This window comes from Petromyzon marinus, chromosome 31, assembly GCF_048934315.1.
Source record: "Petromyzon marinus isolate PM22_M1 ecotype Great Lakes invasive population chromosome 31, UKy_Petmar_22M1.pri1.0, whole genome shotgun sequence".
In the NCBI taxonomy this organism is placed as follows: domain Eukaryota; kingdom Metazoa; phylum Chordata; class Hyperoartia; order Petromyzontiformes; family Petromyzontidae; genus Petromyzon; species Petromyzon marinus.
The window spans coordinates 4,282,822-4,301,672 of NC_133697.1; the positions used below are offsets into that span (position 1 = coordinate 4,282,822).

General features: G+C 49.6%; 1 protein-coding gene across 3 annotated transcripts; it reads left to right on the top strand.

Moving 5' to 3' along the window:
- The first annotated feature begins 4,204 nt into the window (after positions 1 to 4,204).
- On the top strand, positions 4,205 to 18,546 carry GNPNAT1 (glucosamine-phosphate N-acetyltransferase 1). 3 transcript variants are annotated; one of them, XM_032963710.2, is made up of 6 exons: positions 4,205 to 5,662; positions 9,950 to 10,163; positions 10,570 to 10,632; positions 11,697 to 11,824; positions 14,948 to 15,009; positions 16,579 to 18,546. In XM_032963710.2, exons 2-6 carry the CDS (start codon positions 10,010 to 10,012, stop codon positions 16,724 to 16,726), a joined length of 555 nt encoding a protein of 184 aa, XP_032819601.1. In that variant the 5' UTR covers positions 4,205 to 5,662; positions 9,950 to 10,009; the 3' UTR covers positions 16,727 to 18,546. The 3 variants fall into 3 exon arrangements, with proteins under 3 accessions (XP_032819601.1, XP_075927139.1, XP_032819600.1); XM_076071024.1 differs by having other exon boundaries at positions 9,978 to 10,163; XM_032963709.2 differs by lacking the exons at positions 4,205 to 5,662; positions 9,950 to 10,163 and having other exon boundaries at positions 10,203 to 10,632.
- The last annotated feature ends 305 nt before the right edge of the window (positions 18,547 to 18,851 follow it).

Sequence of the window (18,851 nt, forward strand, 5' to 3'; positions counted from 1 at the left end):
CGGACAAAATGATGATACAAACATGTTTTAGATACTTCAAAATAAGTTAAAACAATATTTTTTGGCAAGCAAACGTTTAGCCGGTCACTGCCTAGCCCCCTCCACGCACTCCCTTTCCTCTCCCCTCTCATCTCACTCTACTCACCTCCACACACTCCCCTATCCCTCCCCTACCTCTACTCACCTTCACACACTCTCCTACCCCTCCCCTCACTCTACTCCCCTCCACGCACTCTCCGTTTCAGCAACCAAGGCTTTCTGTGGACGCCTCCACTCAATTTTCGCTCAGTAGGAGGTCGCTCATTATCCTCAACTCCATTTCCCCTGCTGTCTGTGCTGTCGGCTCCATGCCCCTGTTCAAGTCCGGGCTCAAAACCCTTTCCATTTGTTGCTGCTGCTCGTGACTGACCGACTGCCTCTGTCTATAAAATAAATATGCCAAATGTTTCTTACCATAACCTTGAGATGCCATGTCAAGCCACATTGTAATCGTACAAAATGAGGTGCTCACTTGTCAAACGTGCTAACTTTACACAATTGTATTACTTGAAGCTGATAGAAGCATTGGAAGGAATTTACACATATCATGATAATCTGAAGGGGCTCAATGAAAACTGAAGGGCCAAATAATTAATTATGTAATGTATCATGAGCTCTAATAGTGTATCCACCCAACTCGCACTGGCCAGCCCGGTGAAGTTTGTTCAAATAGCTCCCATGACCCACAAGGCCTGGGAGAGACCCTAATCCAGCAGTGGATTGAGAAAAAGAGCCGCACATGTACGCGTACACAATATCAGAATACATCACTCAAAATTTGAATTTACTGGCGGCTTCAATGGTAAAATGCCCTTGGGTTGTAGGAATGAGGCTGAATTTCTCTTGAACTGTGCCCTCTGTTGGCCACACGCTGCCACTGTGAGTGGAGAGGTGAGTCCGTGAATGTTCCACACTTAGCACCCACCAATTTTTGTTTAATAACTGTAAGCATAGCACAACGCACCACGTCACTTTGTCAATCCACTGCTAGATGAGGTGCCTCTCTCACACCGTGCGGGTCACTGAAGGTTGGGTGAAGGCAAGGAGCCATATAGGAGCTTGGATGTTGCTTTGATAGGCGACCAACGTACATGATGGCACAGGTGTTATAGGCTGCTACGAGAGTAGTGCAGCAACATCCACTGTTGTTGTTGTTGTTTGCCCGCCTTCACAATTCCGCACTGACCAGCGTGGTGAAGCGTGGTCAAAGACATTAAACCCGCAGAACCCGCATGTTTTCGCCGAGGTTAAATCCCCCGTCGGGATGTATGGGGAGGGGACGAATATCGCACAAGACGGGCAGATGAGGAAATAGCTACATTTAAATGCATTGTCTTCAGTGGTGCAATGTTATTGCTGTTATTGTGATATTAAAAACCGGAACTTGGAATGTCTTAACTCACGGAAGACTTAATCAGAATATTTATTAATACTGGAGGAATCCGATGAGCTATAAAGCTCTTTTTCACAGATGTCTTGTAGCGGCAAGTCAGAACGTTACAACAACCAATAAAAAAACACAATAGGAGTACAATGTATAGGAAAGGTGAACAAATCACTTAAAAATACATAAATAAAACGTTACTATTTTTATATCTTACCTGGTAAAACCAACTGAGCTATTTAAAAAAAATGCTTTTATTCTACATCCTCCGTCATATCAAACATTTTAACATCTTGGCGTTATCAAGAGGGCATCGGTGATATCAGGCAACATGGACTCGTCGGAGCAGGCGGGGGGTTTGGAGGGAGGAAGAGATTTTCTTTGGGGAAGGCGTGGGTGGGAGTTCGCCAGGTCATTGCCGTTCTGGGTTCAGGTATTGAAGGCTATTCTGAGGTTTATGAATGGACCCCAGCCCACTGAGCTATGAAGAAGTTTACCCCAGAGCAGCAGCTGCCGCCTTAACAAATGAACGTCCTGGGGGAAACTTGGACCGCTAATTCTACTGCGTACACACCAAAGCCCGGACAGACTTCTCAGTCGGCACTGGGTCTCATGATCAATACCTGTAAACCCATACGGTTTACCCTGTATTCTTGTACAGGGAAATTGATTTTTGCATGTCCATACAGCCGTTTGCAATAGGGCAAAAAACAATATATTTGTGTTTTCTCCCTTGTAATGGGACTTTGTAGGATGAACGTTGATATTTATAAGGGTACGGGGGTGACCAATAAGGTCTGAATTGGTCTGTAATAAGGGAGGCACTGATAAGGGGTTGACATGTATGCATTATTGATCTATTTGGCAACGCCGTTAATACCCGCAACATCTCAGTACAAACCAAATCCTATCGCGATCCGAATGCTGATGCCATTCCCCCCCCTCCCCCGGACTGTGTGTGGGGTCGCACGCCCTGCATTTAGATGACAATACAGGTAGTCCCCGACTTACGATGGAGACGATGCTTCTATATACAGGTAGTCCCCGACTTACGATGGAGATGCGTTACGACGACCCCATCGTAAGTCGAAAATATCGTAAGTCGAAAATGGCCTAGCCTACCCCGGAGGCTTAAAGAATGGTGATAATATAGCAAAACAGAATAATTTACAGTACCGTACTGTATAAACTATATACTGTATGTATTGATTAATTACAATACTGTATTGCACAGTACAATTTAAAGTAAAAAAACAAGGTAAATTCTTAGCCTACCTATATGAACTGCAATTTCATGTAAAGTTTTTTCAGGAAACAATTCTATCTGCTATATAAAAAAAATATTTTAACATGCATTGAACGTACGTATCGTATCGTGGTAACCCTAAAATGAAATCGCGAAAGCTATGTATCATACATGCATTGAACGTATCGTAACGTATCATATTCTACTGTACTCAACAAGATTCTGTCCGTTGTCTGCATACTTGAACGATGTTAGGTTGTTGATGGCTACATTAACTTAGTTGTCGGAAGAGGAGGATGGCGATGATAAAGTTACAGTCTAGTACCTCGTAAGTTGCTGCGTTTACCTACCGCGCGATATTAAAAATATTTTACAATTTTGTCATATCGCTATCGCCATCGTAAGATCGAAATATCGTAAGTCGGACCGTCGTAAGTCGAACCATCGTAAGTCGGGGACCATCGCAAGTCGGGGACTGCCTGTATTTCGATTTTTTTTCTGCTCTTAAAATGTACAGATGTTGAGCTATCATTTGCAGGAGCCAGGTCGCTTCTTGAAAAACAAGTTAATACACCCCAGTGGGCTTTGCCTGGTAGGATGGGGATGCATTAGTTTTGTATTTGTACGTGTTTGGGTGATGTGTTTGTTTATTTTTCTTGTTATTTGCACTACTGCCATGGATTTTGTATTGTTTGTCGTTGTAACGTTCTCACCCCGTGTCCCTACTGGACATCTGTGAAAAAGAGCTTTATAGCTCATCGGATTCTTCCTGCAGTTTAAATGTCATACATGTCAACCCCTTATCAGTGCCCTACCTTATTACAGACCAATTCAGATCTTATTCGTCACCCCGTGCCCCTTATAAATCTCAACGTTCATCCTACAAAGTCCCATCGCAAGGGAGAAACACAAACAAAATAGACAAAACAATGTTTTATGCCCGCATTGAAACGGCTGTTCGCCGTATGGACCCTGAAAACTCAACTTACCTGTATAAGAATACGGAGTTAAAACCGTATGAGCTTGACAAAAATTAAATAACACATTCCTGCGGAGGGAGCTGGTAGGAATGTTGGGTTGCTCGGTCAATGGCCAGGGTCAACGGCGGCACCACGTGGTGTATTCCACAAATATGCCCGACTGTGAGGGCGGGCACAAGCCGGCGTGAGTAGGTTAAACGTTGAGTTTTATAAGGGCACCACGGGGTGACCAGCCCCTCCCCACCCAGCCCCACCCCTCCCACCCCCCACCAGCCCCACCCTCCCCACCCAGCTCCCCCCCACCCAGCCCCTCCCTCCCATTTTTGGATGCACGACGGACGGACTGACACAATAATCCCCTGTGGGCTGGTGTAACCAGGAGGTTCCTACCAATAAAATATTATAACTCAACAGAATTACCGACTGTAACGGGACAGGTGGCAACTCCATCCGAGGGGCGCGGGAGGAGGGGGGGGGGCTGGGAGGGGGGGTGTTGGGGGCCGGCTGTGATTGGTTGGCCGCTTGAGGGGGCCGGGCTGTGATTGGTTAGCCGCTTGAGGGGGCCGCGTCACGAGGGCGGCTCCCGCGCGACGTGGACGGAAATGGAGGCGTGGAGCGTGGCACCAGCAGAGACACGCGGAGACAGAGACAGTGAGACACAGTGAGACAGTGAGACACAGAGACACAGTGAGACACAGTGAGACAGAGACACAGTGAGACAGAGACACAGTGAGACAGTGAGACAGTGAGACACAGTCACAGTGAGACAGTGAGACAGTGAGACACAGTGAGACAGTGAGACACAGTGAGACAGAGACACAGTGAGACAGTGAGACACAGTGAGACAGAGACACAGTCACAGTGAGACAGTGAGACACAGTCACAGTGAGACAGTGAGACACAGTCACAGTGAGACAGTGAGACACAGTGACACACAGTGAGACAGAGACACAGTGACAGTGAGACAGTGAGACACAGTGAGACACAGTGACAGTGAGACACAGTGAGACAGTGAGACACAGTGACACACAGAGGCACGCGGAGACAGAGACACAGTGAGACAGTGAGACAGTGACACACAGTGAGACACAGTGAGACAGTGAGACACAGTGAGACACAGTCACAGTGAGACAGTGAGACACAGTGACACACAGTGAGACACAGTGACACACAGTGGGACAAAAACAAAGTGAGACAGTGAGACACAGTGACACACAGTGAGACACAGTGACACACAGTGAGACACAGTGAGACAGAGACACAGTGAGACAGAGACACAGTGACACAGTGAGACAGTGAGACACAGTGACACACAGTGGGACAGAGACACAGTGACAGTGAGACAGTGAGACACAGTGACACACAGTGAGACAGTGAGACAGTGACACACAGTGAGACACAGTGAGACAGAGACACAGTAAGACACAGTGAGACAGAGACACAGTCACAGTGAGACAGTGAGACACAGTGACACACAGTGAGACAGAGACACAGTGACACAGTGGGACAGAGACACAGTGACACACAGTGAGACAGAGACACAGTCACAGTGAGACAGAGACACAGTCACAGTGAGACAGTGAGACACAGTGACACACAGTGAGACACAGTCACAGTGAGACACAGTGACACAAAGACACAGTGACACAGTGAGACACAGTGAGACGGTGACACAGTCACAGTGAGACAGTGACACACAGTGAGACAGAGACACAGTGACACACAGTGAGACAGAGGCACAGTGACACACAGTGAGACAGTGAGACACAGTGACACACAGTGAGACAGAGACACAGTCACAGTGAGACAGTGAGACGCAGTAACACAGTGAGACAGAGACACAGTGAGACAGAGACACAGTCACAGTGAAACAGTGAGACACAGTAAGACAGAGACAAAGTCACAGTGAGACAGAGACACAGCGAGATTGAGACACAGACACAGTGAGACACGCGGAGGCAGAGTGAGGAGACACGCAGAGACGGAGTGAGACACGCGGAGACAGAGGCCCAGGTAAGAGTTATGTCTCTGTCTCTCTGGGGTCTCAGGCAGTATCTGTCCTCCTGTCATTCAGGGTTGGTGTCCCATCAGTTTGGTGTTTATCCTGCTGTCTGTCCAACTGTTAGGGTTGGTGTCCCATCAGTTTGGTGTTTATCCTGATGTGTGTCCAACTGTTAGGGCTGGTGTCCTATCAGTTTGGTGTTTATCCTGCTGTCTATCCAACTGTTAGGGTTGGTGTCCCATCAGTTTGGTGTTTATCCTGCTGTGTGTCCAACTGTTAGGGTTGGTGTCCCATCAGTTTGGTGTTTATCCTGCTGTCTGTTCAACTGTTAGGGTTGGTGTCCCATCAGTTTGGTGTTTATCCTGCTGTCTGTCCAACTGTTAGAGTTGGTGTCTCATCAGTTTGGTGTTTATCTGGCTGTCTGTCGAACTCTTAGGGCTGGTGTCCCATCAGTTTGGTGTTTATCCTGCTGTCTGTCCAACTGTTAGGGCTGGTGTCCTATCAGTTTGGTGTTTATCCTGCTGTATGTCCAACTGTTAGGGCTGGTGTCCCATCAGTTTGGTGTTTATCCTGCTGTCTGTCCAACTGTTAGGGCTGGTGTCCCATCAGTTTGGTGTTTATCTTGCTGTCTGTCCAACTGTTAGGGTTGGTGTCCCATCAGTTTGGTGTTTATCTTGCTGTCTGTCCAACTGTTAGTGTTGGTGTCCCATCAGTTCAGTGTTTATCCTGCTGTCTGTCCAACTCTTAGGGCTGGTGTCCCATCAGTTTGGTGTTTATCCTGCTGTCTGTCCAACTGTTAGGGTTGGTGTCCCATCAGTTTGGTGTTTATCTTGCTGTCTATCCAACTGTTAGTGTTGGTGTCCCATCAGTTCAGTGTTTATCCTGCTGTCTGTCCAACTCTTAGGGCTGGTGTCCCATCAGTTTGGTGTTTATCCTGCTGTATGTCCAACTGTTAGGGTTGGTGTTCCATCAGTTTGGTATTTATCTTGCTGTCTGTCCAACTGTTAGGGCTGGTGTCCCATCAGTTTGGTGTTTATCCTGCTGTCTGTCCAACTGTTAGGGCTGGTGTCCCATCAGTTTGGTGCTTATCCTGCTGTATGTCCAACTGTTAGGGTTGGTGTTCCATCAGTTTGGTATTTATCTTGCTGTCTGTCCAACTGTTAGGGCTGGTGTCCCATCAGTTTGGTGTTTATCCTGCTGTCTGTCCAACTGTTAGGGCTGGTGTCCCATCAGTTTGGTGTTTATCCTGCTGTCTGTCCAACTGTTAGGGTTGGTGTCCCATCAGTTTGGTGTTTATCCTGCTGTCTGTCCAACTGTTAGGGCTGGTGTCTCATCAGTTTGGTGTTTATCCTGCTGTCTGTTCAACTGTTAGGGTTGGTGTCCCATCAGTTTGGTGTTTATCCTGCTGTCTGTCCAACTCTTAGGGTTGGTGTCCCATCAGTTTGGTGTTTATCCTGCTGTCTGTCCAACTGTTAGGGTTGGTGTCCCATCAGTTTGGTGTTTATCCTGCTGTCTGTCCAACTCTTAGGGCTGGTGTCCCATCAGTTTGGTGTTTATCCTGCTGTCTGTCCAACTGTTAGGGTTGGTGTCCCATCAGTTTGGTGTTTATCCTGCTGTCTGTCCAACTGTTAGGGCTGGTGTCCCATCAGTTTGGTGTTTATCCTGCTGTCTGTCCAACTGTTAGGGTTGGTGTCCCATCAGTTTGGTGTTTATCTTGCCGTCTGTCCAACTCTTAGGGCTAATGACTCTCCTCCGTGTCTTGTCAGGGTCAGTGGTCTCTTCACGTCTCTCAGAGTTCGCGTCTCACCGAATGTCCGGCTCTGTGTGCTGTTTGGAACAGAGTTCTCTCTCGCTGTGTCACTCGGGGCTCGTGCCCTGTCCGTCAAGGGGTGATGTCTCGTTGTCCGTCGGCGTCGGTGCCTGACCTCATGTCCATGTGTGTCATGTTTCGTGTCTTGTCCGCCAAGACGAATGTCCACAGCAATGTCTAAACAGGGCTACTGTCTCTTCAGGGCTCAGTGTCGCCTGCCGCAGGACTTTTTTTCTCTTCTCTGTCAGGTTTACTCGCGACAGAGTCTCCACATTTCCACAGAGCGCAGCCATCAAAGTAACAACTATCCGTGTGCTTGTGTCTTGATTCCACGGACTCTTCCCTCCCCCCCCCAATCGGTGACATCACTTTACCTCTTCTTTGGTTCTTTCGGTAAAGTCACGTAGAATGAGAATAAAATAATAAATTGATAAAATAAAATAACACAATAATATTCTCACGACGTTTCGGCCACAACACAAGCGGCCTTCATCAGGTGAAGGGGCGAGACTGTCTGGTAGGACAGCGCTGGAGTGAAAGAGCCGCTTGTGTTGTGGCCGAAACATCGTGAGAATATTATTGTGTTATTTTATTTTATCAATTTATTATTTTATTCTCATTCTACGTGACTTTACCGAAAGAACCAAAGAAGATGAATCATTGCAGTCACGAAAGCTTTAAATCACTTTACCTGTATAAGAATATAAGAATACAGGTAAACTGCTGGGGCTCTGCTGTCTGCCGAGGGCTGAAATGCAGCAAGCGGGCATCGGCGGTGGCAGTTTGGTGCACAAATATTTGTCCAGGGTCACAAAGTGGCACCAGCGCATTGATTTTCTTTTATGCTCCGGAGTGACGCAAGTGCTGACGCGTCCCTCGGGTCCCCGTGGCTTGCAAGCACAGTGGCTTCATTGTTGAGTTCACGGTGCCGTCATAAAACACGCCCGACGTTCCAGGTTACCCCCCCCCCCCCACCGCTGTGGCTTAAACACAGCAGCACCCTTGACTCTGTCGAGCAGAGAGAGAGAGTGGTGAGTGAGTGAGCGAGCTGCGATTGGTGGGCCGAGATTGGTGAGCTGAATTTGGTGAGTTGCGATCGGTGAGCTGAAATTTGGTGAGCTGGAATTGTTAAGGCTGAGATAGGTGAGCTGCGATTGGTGAGCCGAGATTGGTGAGCTGAATTTGGTGAGCTGCGATTGGTGAGCCGAATTTGGTGAGCTGCGATTAGCGAGCCGAGATTGGTGAGCTGAATTTGGTGAGCTGCGATTGGTGAGCCGTGATTGGTGAGCCCGCGACTGGTGGGATAAAATTGGTGAGCTGGACTTTGTGAGGCAGAGATTGGTGAGCTGAAATTGGTGGGCTGAGTTTGGTGAGTGAGCTGGGTGGGGCCTCACAAGGTGTGGCACGACAAGGATGACACATTAACCCTCAGCGCACGAACCGGATGATGACTTTAATGAGCATGGTTGGACAGAGACTTCGCTGGCCATGGATTGTCATCATTTTATGCCCTCTGCCCCTGCTGAATCATTCTTCTGTTTTGAGGCCACTCCATTCCTCGATGTCATGAGTCCATTTACGGCTGTTCCTTCATTGCAAGCAGGTCAGAGTTCACTTGAGATTGCGCGTCTCACACTTTTGGGAGACTTGGGTTACAGGGAAATGTGGGAGTACAAAGGGACTTGCGCAACTTAGGAAATTAAATATAAATTGTCATGAATCTCTACGACCGCGCGCTAAGTTAAACGAAATCTTTAACTATCGGTAAAACAAAAACGTAAAGCAGATGCACTTTCCAAAAACTGAAAGGGAAACACAATTCTGCAGTGTTTTACGCTCGTTTTCCCTCGCGTCTGTCGTGAGGATGCGAAGATATTCCAGCAAGTATGAAAAATAAGAATAGGTGTTTACCCTTTCTGGGAATTAAACAGATGCTGAGGTGTTGAAACACCAAATAGAAAACCATTGCAAGGAATCAAGTTCTCATTAACCACACACGGTACTTGTGGTGAGCATGCAAACAAACATGCTCTGATCATATAGACGCGTTAAGGCAGCCAACAAACCAACGCGCACTCCGGTTGAGAGCGCTCCCCTGATGTTTTTCATTGTCGACGTTTCCACTCCTTGATAACGAGCCGTAGTCTCTTCACAGGTTGTAGCCACGCTGTGATTCCGCGTTGCCGTGGTGCGTTACTGCCAGGGCTTCTGATGCAATTATGTGGCTCGACTACCTCAGTGTTGAAGTATGGCTGTTGCTCTACATCAACATCAGCCGCACAAAGAGGAACATTGCCTGGGCTTAATACATCTCGCTCATAGCGCTGCGGGCCGCTGGTAGACTGGAGTTGATGGCACTCGACTAGAAGCCACATGTCACACCGAAGATGTATACCGGATGTGGTGGCCCGGTTGCAGAGACAATTTTCCGGGTCACTGACTTGGCTGGCATGAACCCTTGGGTCATATCGGTGGCCGTCTGGCCCAGGTGGCACGCGCCGTCGCCCATCGTGCAGCAGCCACACGTCGCCGCGGGAAGCCGGGCAGGATGCGCACGACGGAGACGCCGCTGTTCGACCCGGCGCTGCTGACCTCGTTGGACTGGAGCCACAACGACGTGGAGTTCAACCCCACGATCTCGCCGGCCTCCCCCGGGGAGGGCCTCGTGATGAGGCCTTTGTGCACGGCCGACTTCAATAAAGGTACTTAACAAATTATTTGTTCAACATTTTTTTTCGTTTTATTTTACCGGGGAAGGCCCACTGAGCTGTGTATCTCTTTTTCAAATGCGACTTGGACGCGAATGATAACTCCACGAAGTGGCTCATCGCGTGGGGGATTATAGCGGCCAAATACTGAGGGGGTGCTGGGTGCAGGCCTGCAGCCTGTGTGGTGCTGCGTGAGCCCTGGTGCAAGGGATGAAATGTTACCTCCCTGTGTGGGCCCCTCTGGCCTCTGGACCCTGGTGTGTCGTTGAACCGCCTGCAACACTCGACATCTACACTGCTGTGTTAGAGAATACGGCAGAATGTGGCCAGTGTTGGAGAAAGTGGATAACCTTCCAGCCATTCCTTCACCGTGTGTTTGTTTTGTTGTTATGTGCCCCAGGCTTTATGAAGGTTCTGTCACAGCTGACGCACGTCGGAGAGGTGACGGAAGAGCAGTTCATTGGTATTTCATCTCAGCCTACATACTCTGTTCTTTATTGTTTGTGGCTGTAGTTAGGCAAGCGGAGCAGAGAGCAACGAAGCTGTTGTCTTTATCAAATTGCACGCAACTCAACTCTTCAAAAACAGCAGCAACATATGATTTATATCACCCAAAGTGCAGACGTCATCATGTCTCGCCTACGCAATGTGACTGTAAAATGACGTGAAAACTCGTAGCAATGAACATGGTCCACACCCTTATCCCTCCTCACCATTTCCCCTCTCGTGGGACATCTTCACCACACAACAGAACTTCTCAAACCAGCCCCCTCCCGCCCCGCGGCTGCACCGTGCACTCGCACCAACGAGGATAACTTGATTCATAATAAAGGTTTTTGGGTTAGATCGCGTTATTTATAAATGTGTCGTAACCCTCCACCACCCGACACGACCAATCAGCAAAAAAAAGTGTCACGTTGACAAAAGACAAATAATTCACTACTTTAGCCCACCGGTGTGTTGAAGAGTGAATCCACAACATTTACAGTTTGAGTACATGCCGTGTCGGGTGGTGGAGGGTTACAACACATTTATAAATAACGCGATCTAACCCAAAAACCTTTATTATGAATAATATTGGTCGCGAAAGCCTACGTGTTAGAAGGATAACTTGGAATGTTCTATTTTGCTCTGTTTTTTTTTTATTCAGTCAGCTCGAGCATTGGCATGAGATTGCAAACAAAACTAACACTGAACGTGACTTATGGAGCCGAATCCTATAAACAAATCAGCATTCGGCTGAAAACATCATAATAAATATAGGACCGCGGTGCTTGGGCAATTGTTGGTAACACCGGCTCCTCACCACGTGGCCGATGCATTCCAGCTTGCCTGTGGTTCCTTGGCGATTGCGAGATGTTATTTGCACGAACGCCGACGCTATACGCTCTTTAAACTAAGCTGTAAAATATGAATGGTTGCTATGGGCGTACACGATGAACTTGACCTTTGCAACTCGGATTCTCACTGCGGTGTTGCCGCCCCCCCCCTCCTCCACCCCCCGGCCAACGCTGTTCCTCTTCGCAGCGCGGTTTGAAAGCTTGAAGAAGGCGGGGGGCTACTTCATCGTGGTGGTGGAGGACACCAAGCGGGGCACGATAGTGGCCACGGGAACCCTGATGGTGGAACAGAAGTTCATCCACTGCTGCGGCACGGTACGCTCGGCTCACCGTTGATAACAATCGTGATGATGGCGCTTGTTAAAATCTAGAGGTTCATAAGCTTGTGATATACGCATCGAATCTACGTGATTTGATTCACCCTTGTTTTGTGTAATGGTTTTGTCTGCATGACCCTTGCAGTCAGCAGTTGGCCGCTACGTTACTCACAATATATATGAAAATAAAATGCGGTCGAGTCTTGATTCAAATGGGGGCGACCCTGAATCACGACAGCTCTCCGTCGGAAGCGCACGTGCTCGTGTTTCCACGATCTACAGTCTCGTCACACGCAGGGGACATCTTTGTGCAGAGTTTAAAACTATTAAGAACTTTTTATTTTACCAGGTAAGGCCCGCTGAGCTTTTTTTGTGTTCGAAGCGACCTGGCCACACACAAACAGTCCAGTGAAGTGGCTTATCACGTGAAAATGTATTGCAGCCAAATACGCAACGCGTTTCTAAACGCGGAAGGGGAAAACTGGAGGGTCCGGAGAAAAATTTATGCGACCGCAGGGAGAACATGCAAACTCCATTTAAACAGGCGTCGGGGTTGGGATCAAGCCCCCATGACCTTGTGGGCTTGATCTCACCACCGCAGCACCCTCATCTCTGTATATAATACTTGAATACAAAAATACGATTTGGATTCATATTGCAACCGTCCATGTGCAACCGCATATTTCAAGATGCTGTACACAGCGGGGGATAAGTTTTGTTGAGAGATTGAGGTGGCCGTGGGCAGAGGTGGAGAGGGAGGCCTTGAGGCTCGACTTGAACTGGGGAGGGAGTCACCAGCACGGAATGCTGGGTGAAGGGATGTTATCTCCCTCGCCCGGTATGCAGGACGTCGTCGGTTCGATCCCGACCCCTGACCCCTGTATATTTGGAGTTTGCGTGTTCTCTCCGTGGTCGCGTGGATTTTTCTTCGGGTCCTCTGTTTTTTTCTTCCACATTTATAAACGTGCGTTTAGATTATTAAGTTATACATTTACACATGATGAGCCGCTTCGTTGAGCTCTCATGTGTGGCCAGGTTGCCTTTAAAAAAAAGTTAATAGCTCAGCGGGCTTTACCTGGTAAAATAGAATATCTTTTGTATGAACTTTGGGGGCAGCAGAGGAAGTATGAGCGAGTTCCCGTTGAGCGAAAATTGGTCGGGGTTGTATATGCTAGCAGGCAGGTGTCTGTTGAACACTGTCCATGTTTATTGTCCTTCCCCCTCACCTCCGATTAGCACGGTTGGCTACGTATGGTGCGTGAGAAAGAAGTTGAACATACGCACGAGCACACTGAGCTATGAGATGCATTCACCAGCAGAGGGCACTACAAGTCCGCTGTTATGAGACGTGTGTCAGGTCCAACACGACTGCTTCAGGATCGCAGCCACTCATTACTACAGCAATACCCCGATTTACGTCTCTCCCCCACTTTTACGTCGTTTCGAAAATATGTCGTCACTTATTAACGCCACCGCTACCTGATTTCCGTCGCCTCAACCCACACGTCGCCGACAGCATCGTCCGTCCTTTCTCGTTATCCGTCGCCTCTCGGCCTTTCGCCTCCGCCTACTTGCTACCTTGTAAATCGCTTTGATTTTACATCGTTTCGATATCCGTCATCGCACATTTCACGAATGCATCCCAGACGTAAACCGGGGGATTTCTGTAATGCCCCACTGAGTCTCGAGGATCTTTTTCAGGAAGGTCCTGCCAAGTTTTTGCAGCTTTGTATGTTGAACTTTTTTTTTTTGTCCAACGTACATAGCCAACAAACTAAACGCAAAAAGCAGCTCTAAAGAAATCTAATATCAAAAGGAAGAGAGTGTTGCAGACGGCCGCGGAAGCGCTTCTGAAAGCACGTGATGCGCTGGCCATCTTTGTTCAATGGCTAGCCAAAAGCCGTTGCAAGGGTGACCGGGGTTGGCGTGATGGTTTATGTTTCTTGACGATGTTGCTGCGCGAAATTCCAGTTGAGTCATTTGCAGGTAACGTCTCAGCAGTGGGATGTTTGGCCAATGCCAGTACATTGTTGTCAGGGGCGGAGCCAGGATTTTGACTTTGGGGGGGGGCTGACTTCAATATTCTGAGATATCCAGTGTTTATGTTTTCCAATGGGCGTCACAAATGTATGAAACACATTTTATTGGATTTGAACGCCGAGTTTATTAATAGGTCGGAGACGCTGCTGTGGCTAATGAGTTCGATAAGTTCGAAAGGCTGCCGCTCAAGCAGCCAGCAGGGCAGCACAAGGTGGCAGCAGCCGGATATCCGGTTATCCCGATTACCGACTTTCCCAAAATTTCAGGGGGGGCTGAGCCCCCCCCAGCCCCCCCTGTGACTCCGCCCCTGATTGTTGTAGTGGGTTTGTTTAACTGCGGGAGGAAACCCATGCAGAACAGGAGGGGAGAACGTACAAACCCCGCACAGAATGTCAGGAATGGAACCCAGACCCTTCTGGCTGTGAGGCACAAGTGTTCCCACTGCACCGCCCTGCCCCACCGTCTTAAGTTCGATGTACAGTGTTGGCTGCGCAGGGACTGGTATAATTCATCTCAGCAGGGGCTGTGTCCTCCCACCGAGCACACCACATCCGGTACACGGTTCACTAATTACGTGCCACCTGCTCCACCTACTCCAATCCACCAGAAAGCCGGAAAATATATTCGGTGAGAAATAAATCCCTGAGTGTCGGCAAATGTACCGTGATTCAAAGAGTAAGTTACCCTTGCCTTGTGTGTCTTGGACGTGTGTGTGTGTGTGGGGGGGGGGGTGTCACTGGCAGAGAGGGTGAGGAGCGGTAGTGTGTGGGGAATGATGGTGTAGCGGGTTAGCTCGCTGCGCTACGAACCCGGCGACCCGATCTCAATTCCTGCTCATGGCCAACACCAGTGACGATTATCTGAACTGGTCTGCAGCCATCCCCTAGGTCGACTCAGCCTCAAACGAGTACCTAGTGCGTTGTGTAAACATCATCACTGGGGAGACAAAGGCGGTCGGGCGTGGTGCTGGCAACCCACCCCCTCGTGTGCCGTTCCGGCTTTCATAGGTGCTTGCTAACAGCACTTGCCACAACAGTCTGTTAAGGCTATACGGGAGGATCTTTGTCTTTGTCACTGACAGAGAGGGCGGATGGAGGATGTGGTCGTGACTGATGAGTGTCGAGGAAAACAGCTGGGCAAACTGTGAGTTCCCCTCCCGATCGATATACGACACTTCGCACCACACTACCGCAGTCTCTCTCTTCATTTAACAACGGAAGTAACTGTTACACTGTTCCTTGTCTGATCATCATCATCATTATCATCCCAGGTCATGGCCTAGTGGTAGTGTATTCGGCACTTGTTGCAGAGGTGCCTGGTTTGAATTCGGTGGCCGCCCTGGTTATTACCACGGTCGTAATCATCGTCGACGCCGTCTGCTTCACTGTGGACACTAAAGATCCCGTGACGTCATTCGCAAGAGGCGGCCCTTGTGTGCCGGCGGCGTCGGGGTCCAAATTTGCGGAATTCGAAAACTAAACCACACATTCCCTAAATAGGGATTCGACACTCGGACGGCACCAACCGCCGCCCCCACTACTGGCAGCCTGATGCCCCAGGTCACTCTTAGAAACGAGATTCATTCTGGTCTCCTTTGAGTTCTCAACTGGTTGAACAAATAAAACAGAACTCTCCATTTCTGAATGAAGATCTCTCCCCGTGACGTCGACATCACTCTGTGTTCCCACGCTGCCGCGTTCCGTCTCGCTCCTGCGTTAGCTAATATTATTGCACCGTCTCGTTGGCGGTGGGTCGCCCTCTTTTCGGTGGTGGTGTTCACCGACAGTCTCCTCTATCAGCCACCATCCCTCTTCTATGTGATGTGCCCTGAAAAAAATCCCACCTCACTCTCCTTAGTGACGAAGTGATATTGTGTTCTCTGACCCGCGTGTACGCGGTGCCCGTGTGATACTTCGTGACGATGTACGCACGTTGTGCGCTGTCAAATGTGGAGTAACAGGCACTGGCGGAGCCAGTGAGGGAGGTGGGGTGGCACGTGCCCCCGCCCCCCAATGATCCGATCGAAATCCCTAATTTGGATCGGATCATTGGGGTTTATTAGTAATAAATTGGCATTTTGCGACTGCCACTGTGTAGCATATTATTTTGTGCCAGGGACTCTATGAGATGGTGGGACAATAGTCTGAGTCCATAATTGGCAATAAGTAATGGAAGAGCATTTATAAGTGACTCACAGAATTGTGCGCAGTTGCGTATACAGTACACGACTTCCCTGAAGGCACACACGGTTCGAATTCGACCCTCGATCGATGGCTGCGCCATCGCCGCACACGCGTTGAATAAAAAGCAAGGGACAAGTCCTTACTTACTAACAACGCCTCTATCATTTTCCATTGCTGGAGGGGTTGCCCCCCCCTACCTGAAAATCCTGGCTCCGCCATTGGTAACAGGACTGTAAGTTTCCAGCCTGCACTTTATTTCTGTTGTGATGGGCTGTTCTCATCATTCACTGATTTGATTAATAATACTGTACCAAGCGAGACAAACAAAAATGAGAGAAAAAAAACGGACAGTCAAGGTAAAATTAAAACATCACTGATTCTCGATTCGGATTGCACCCCTGATCATTGACATTGGTGGATTCGCCACAGTGGGGGGGGGGGGGGGTCATTAGCGGTGTCGTTGCTAAACAGCGGTGCCCTCGCGGGGCTGACCACCGGGCATCGCCCGTCTTGTGCCGTCTCCTCGCAGGCTGCTGGTCACCTTGAAGCTGCTGAGCAAGAGCCTGGGCTGCTACAAGATCACGCTGGAGTGTCTCCCCAAGAACGTGGCCTTCTACGAGAAGTTTGACTACAAAACGTCGCCGGAGAGCTACATGCAGTGCCGCTTTCTGGCGTGACGCCTTCCCCCCTCCGAGTACACGGCACGGGACGGAATGGCAATGCTGACGTCCGCTGACCCTCTCGTCAGTCGGCCCTACCACTTAACCCCTGCCACCCAGCCATTACCGCCCATCGGTTACCAAGTCCAACACTCAACCCCTACCACCCAGCCCCAGACACCCAGTTCTCTCACCCAACCGCTACCAGCCAAATCTTCCCGCCCTGCCCACAGAGCCCTTACCAAAGCCCAATAACTCAACCCCTAACACCCAAATCCTACCACCCAACTCCTACCAGCCAGCCATTGCCACCGAGCCCAGGGAGGATGTTGGCATCCCGAACGGGTGAGCACCTATAGCCCTTCCCAATCAATGTATGATCCTTTTATAGTCTGTAAATAACAAGGTGAATCTACAGCAGGGTTGCGAGATTTATATTCTGATTCTTTTATTTGTCACGGAGATGCTGCACAATATGGTTTATTCATTACGGACATTAGGGTGTAATATCTCGACTGCGGTGTTGACGATTGGGCTGGTGACCAAAACCTCCGTTTACAACTACACCCTGTGTTGTTGGTTTCACCAGTTGGGAATTCATGGGCAAGCACGACGGCAAGGTCTGTGTGTAATGCCAAAGGGGAAAAAAGAAACTAATTCGAACGAAGGGATTGGGATGATAATTCGGCCGTAAGTGTTGACCACATGATACGTGGCTATATCAGCAGCAGCAAATAATGTTTGTGAAGTAAACCTGGCACACGTTGACTTTCCACGACTCATGGCTCCCCAAGACCCACGGTAGTGCCTTGATAATACGTGACATAAAGCTCATGGATTCCAAAACAGATGAATCTCCGTGAGTGTAAAAAAAAAACGATTGGGTGCTCGTACCTTTCTCAAGAGTTGGGTTTTCCATGTCCCACCGCCGAGCGCCGAGCGCTGCGGCGGTGGCCGCTTGGGAACGCGTCGCGACCCGTGCGGGGATGTCGGCGCCGTCTTGGCCTCCGGCTGTTCCCCCTCGCCGCCCCCCCCTCCCCCCGTTTGTTGACATCATCTCTGTCGAAGGAGTCGCCGGTGCAATCGCTTCGAGAAACCCATTATCCTTGGATAAATGACGCGGCTGAGCCGGTGGTCATATTCAAGACGGGGAGCAACGTTGGCGTTGTTGACGTTGCCGCCGCCGCCTAGCGAGCTCTTCCCGCCCGTCCGCTCCCGACCGTCCCGAGCGAGAAGCTTCCGCTGGACGACGCTGCGAACGCCGCAGGACGATCGCACTGCCTTGGGGGGACACCGGCAGTGCCGGGCTTTGTGGCGGCCGTGAACGGACGCCGGGAGAGCGGTGGCCGGGTGCGCCCTGAGCCACTCGCAGGGATTTTGGCGACTTTGGAAAATGCGCGTTCGGTCATTGTTGTCGTTTGAAACTAGCATTTCGGAGTCTCATTTAAGGTGGGGCATTTGGGAGCTGGGCAACTTTCTGGCTGCCTGCTGTACACGTACAGCAGTTTTGTCAGTCCGCTGCTAGATAAACACCTTCCAACGCCACACGGATCATGGGCGGGGGGGCGGTATTTGACGGTACTTCACGCTGGTCAGTGCGGGTTGAAGTGTGGCGAGCGAAGTACTGGTTTTGATGTGCCGGGTGATTTTTATGTGTGGGTGCGGGGCGGATGGGACCGTTCGCTGTACGGACGCATGGTGATATTTATTTCTCTCTCTTTTTACGGTCGGCTATACATGTACGGTGGAAGTTTTACGAATTACGGTCGCTTGCGGTGAAATCTTGCGTGGCGGGATATTGGGTTTATTTTTTAATAAAAACAGAGCCCTGCGCGTGAGCCTGTCATTTCGGTATTTGTCACTACCGTGTGGCTGCCCCTGGAGGAGGTGGGGGGGGGTGACTGCACGGCCGTCCAGGGGGGGTTGGGGGTGGCAACTTTCCCCCAGGACTCAACATCGGGTCCCGGGACTGTTTTCGTCACGAATTGATGCTGGGACCGGTTTCCCTCGTGGTGTTCAGCAAGGAAGCCTTCCAGCCCCGGGGCCTTGAGGAACCATCCGCGTAGCCCCATGTGGATGACTGCCTGCGGTCTATGTTCTGTATAAGATATCGCACACGTTACTATTTATTTTGTATGGAGAT

What these genes read in the sequence shown, in the direction of transcription:
- GNPNAT1 (XM_032963709.2), top strand. Translation starts at nt 10,380, where the DNA reads ATGAAATGTTACCTCCCTGTGTGGGCCCCTCTGGCCTCTGGACCCTGG. An exon ending in GACGGAAGAGCAGTTCATTG is followed by an intron (nt 10,633 to 11,696) that starts GTATTTCATCTC and finishes TCCTCTTCGCAG; the next exon opens with CGCGGTTTGAAAGCTTGAAG. An exon ending in TCATCCACTGCTGCGGCACG is followed by an intron (nt 11,825 to 14,947) that starts GTACGCTCGGCT and finishes TGTCACTGACAG; the next exon opens with AGAGGGCGGATGGAGGATGT.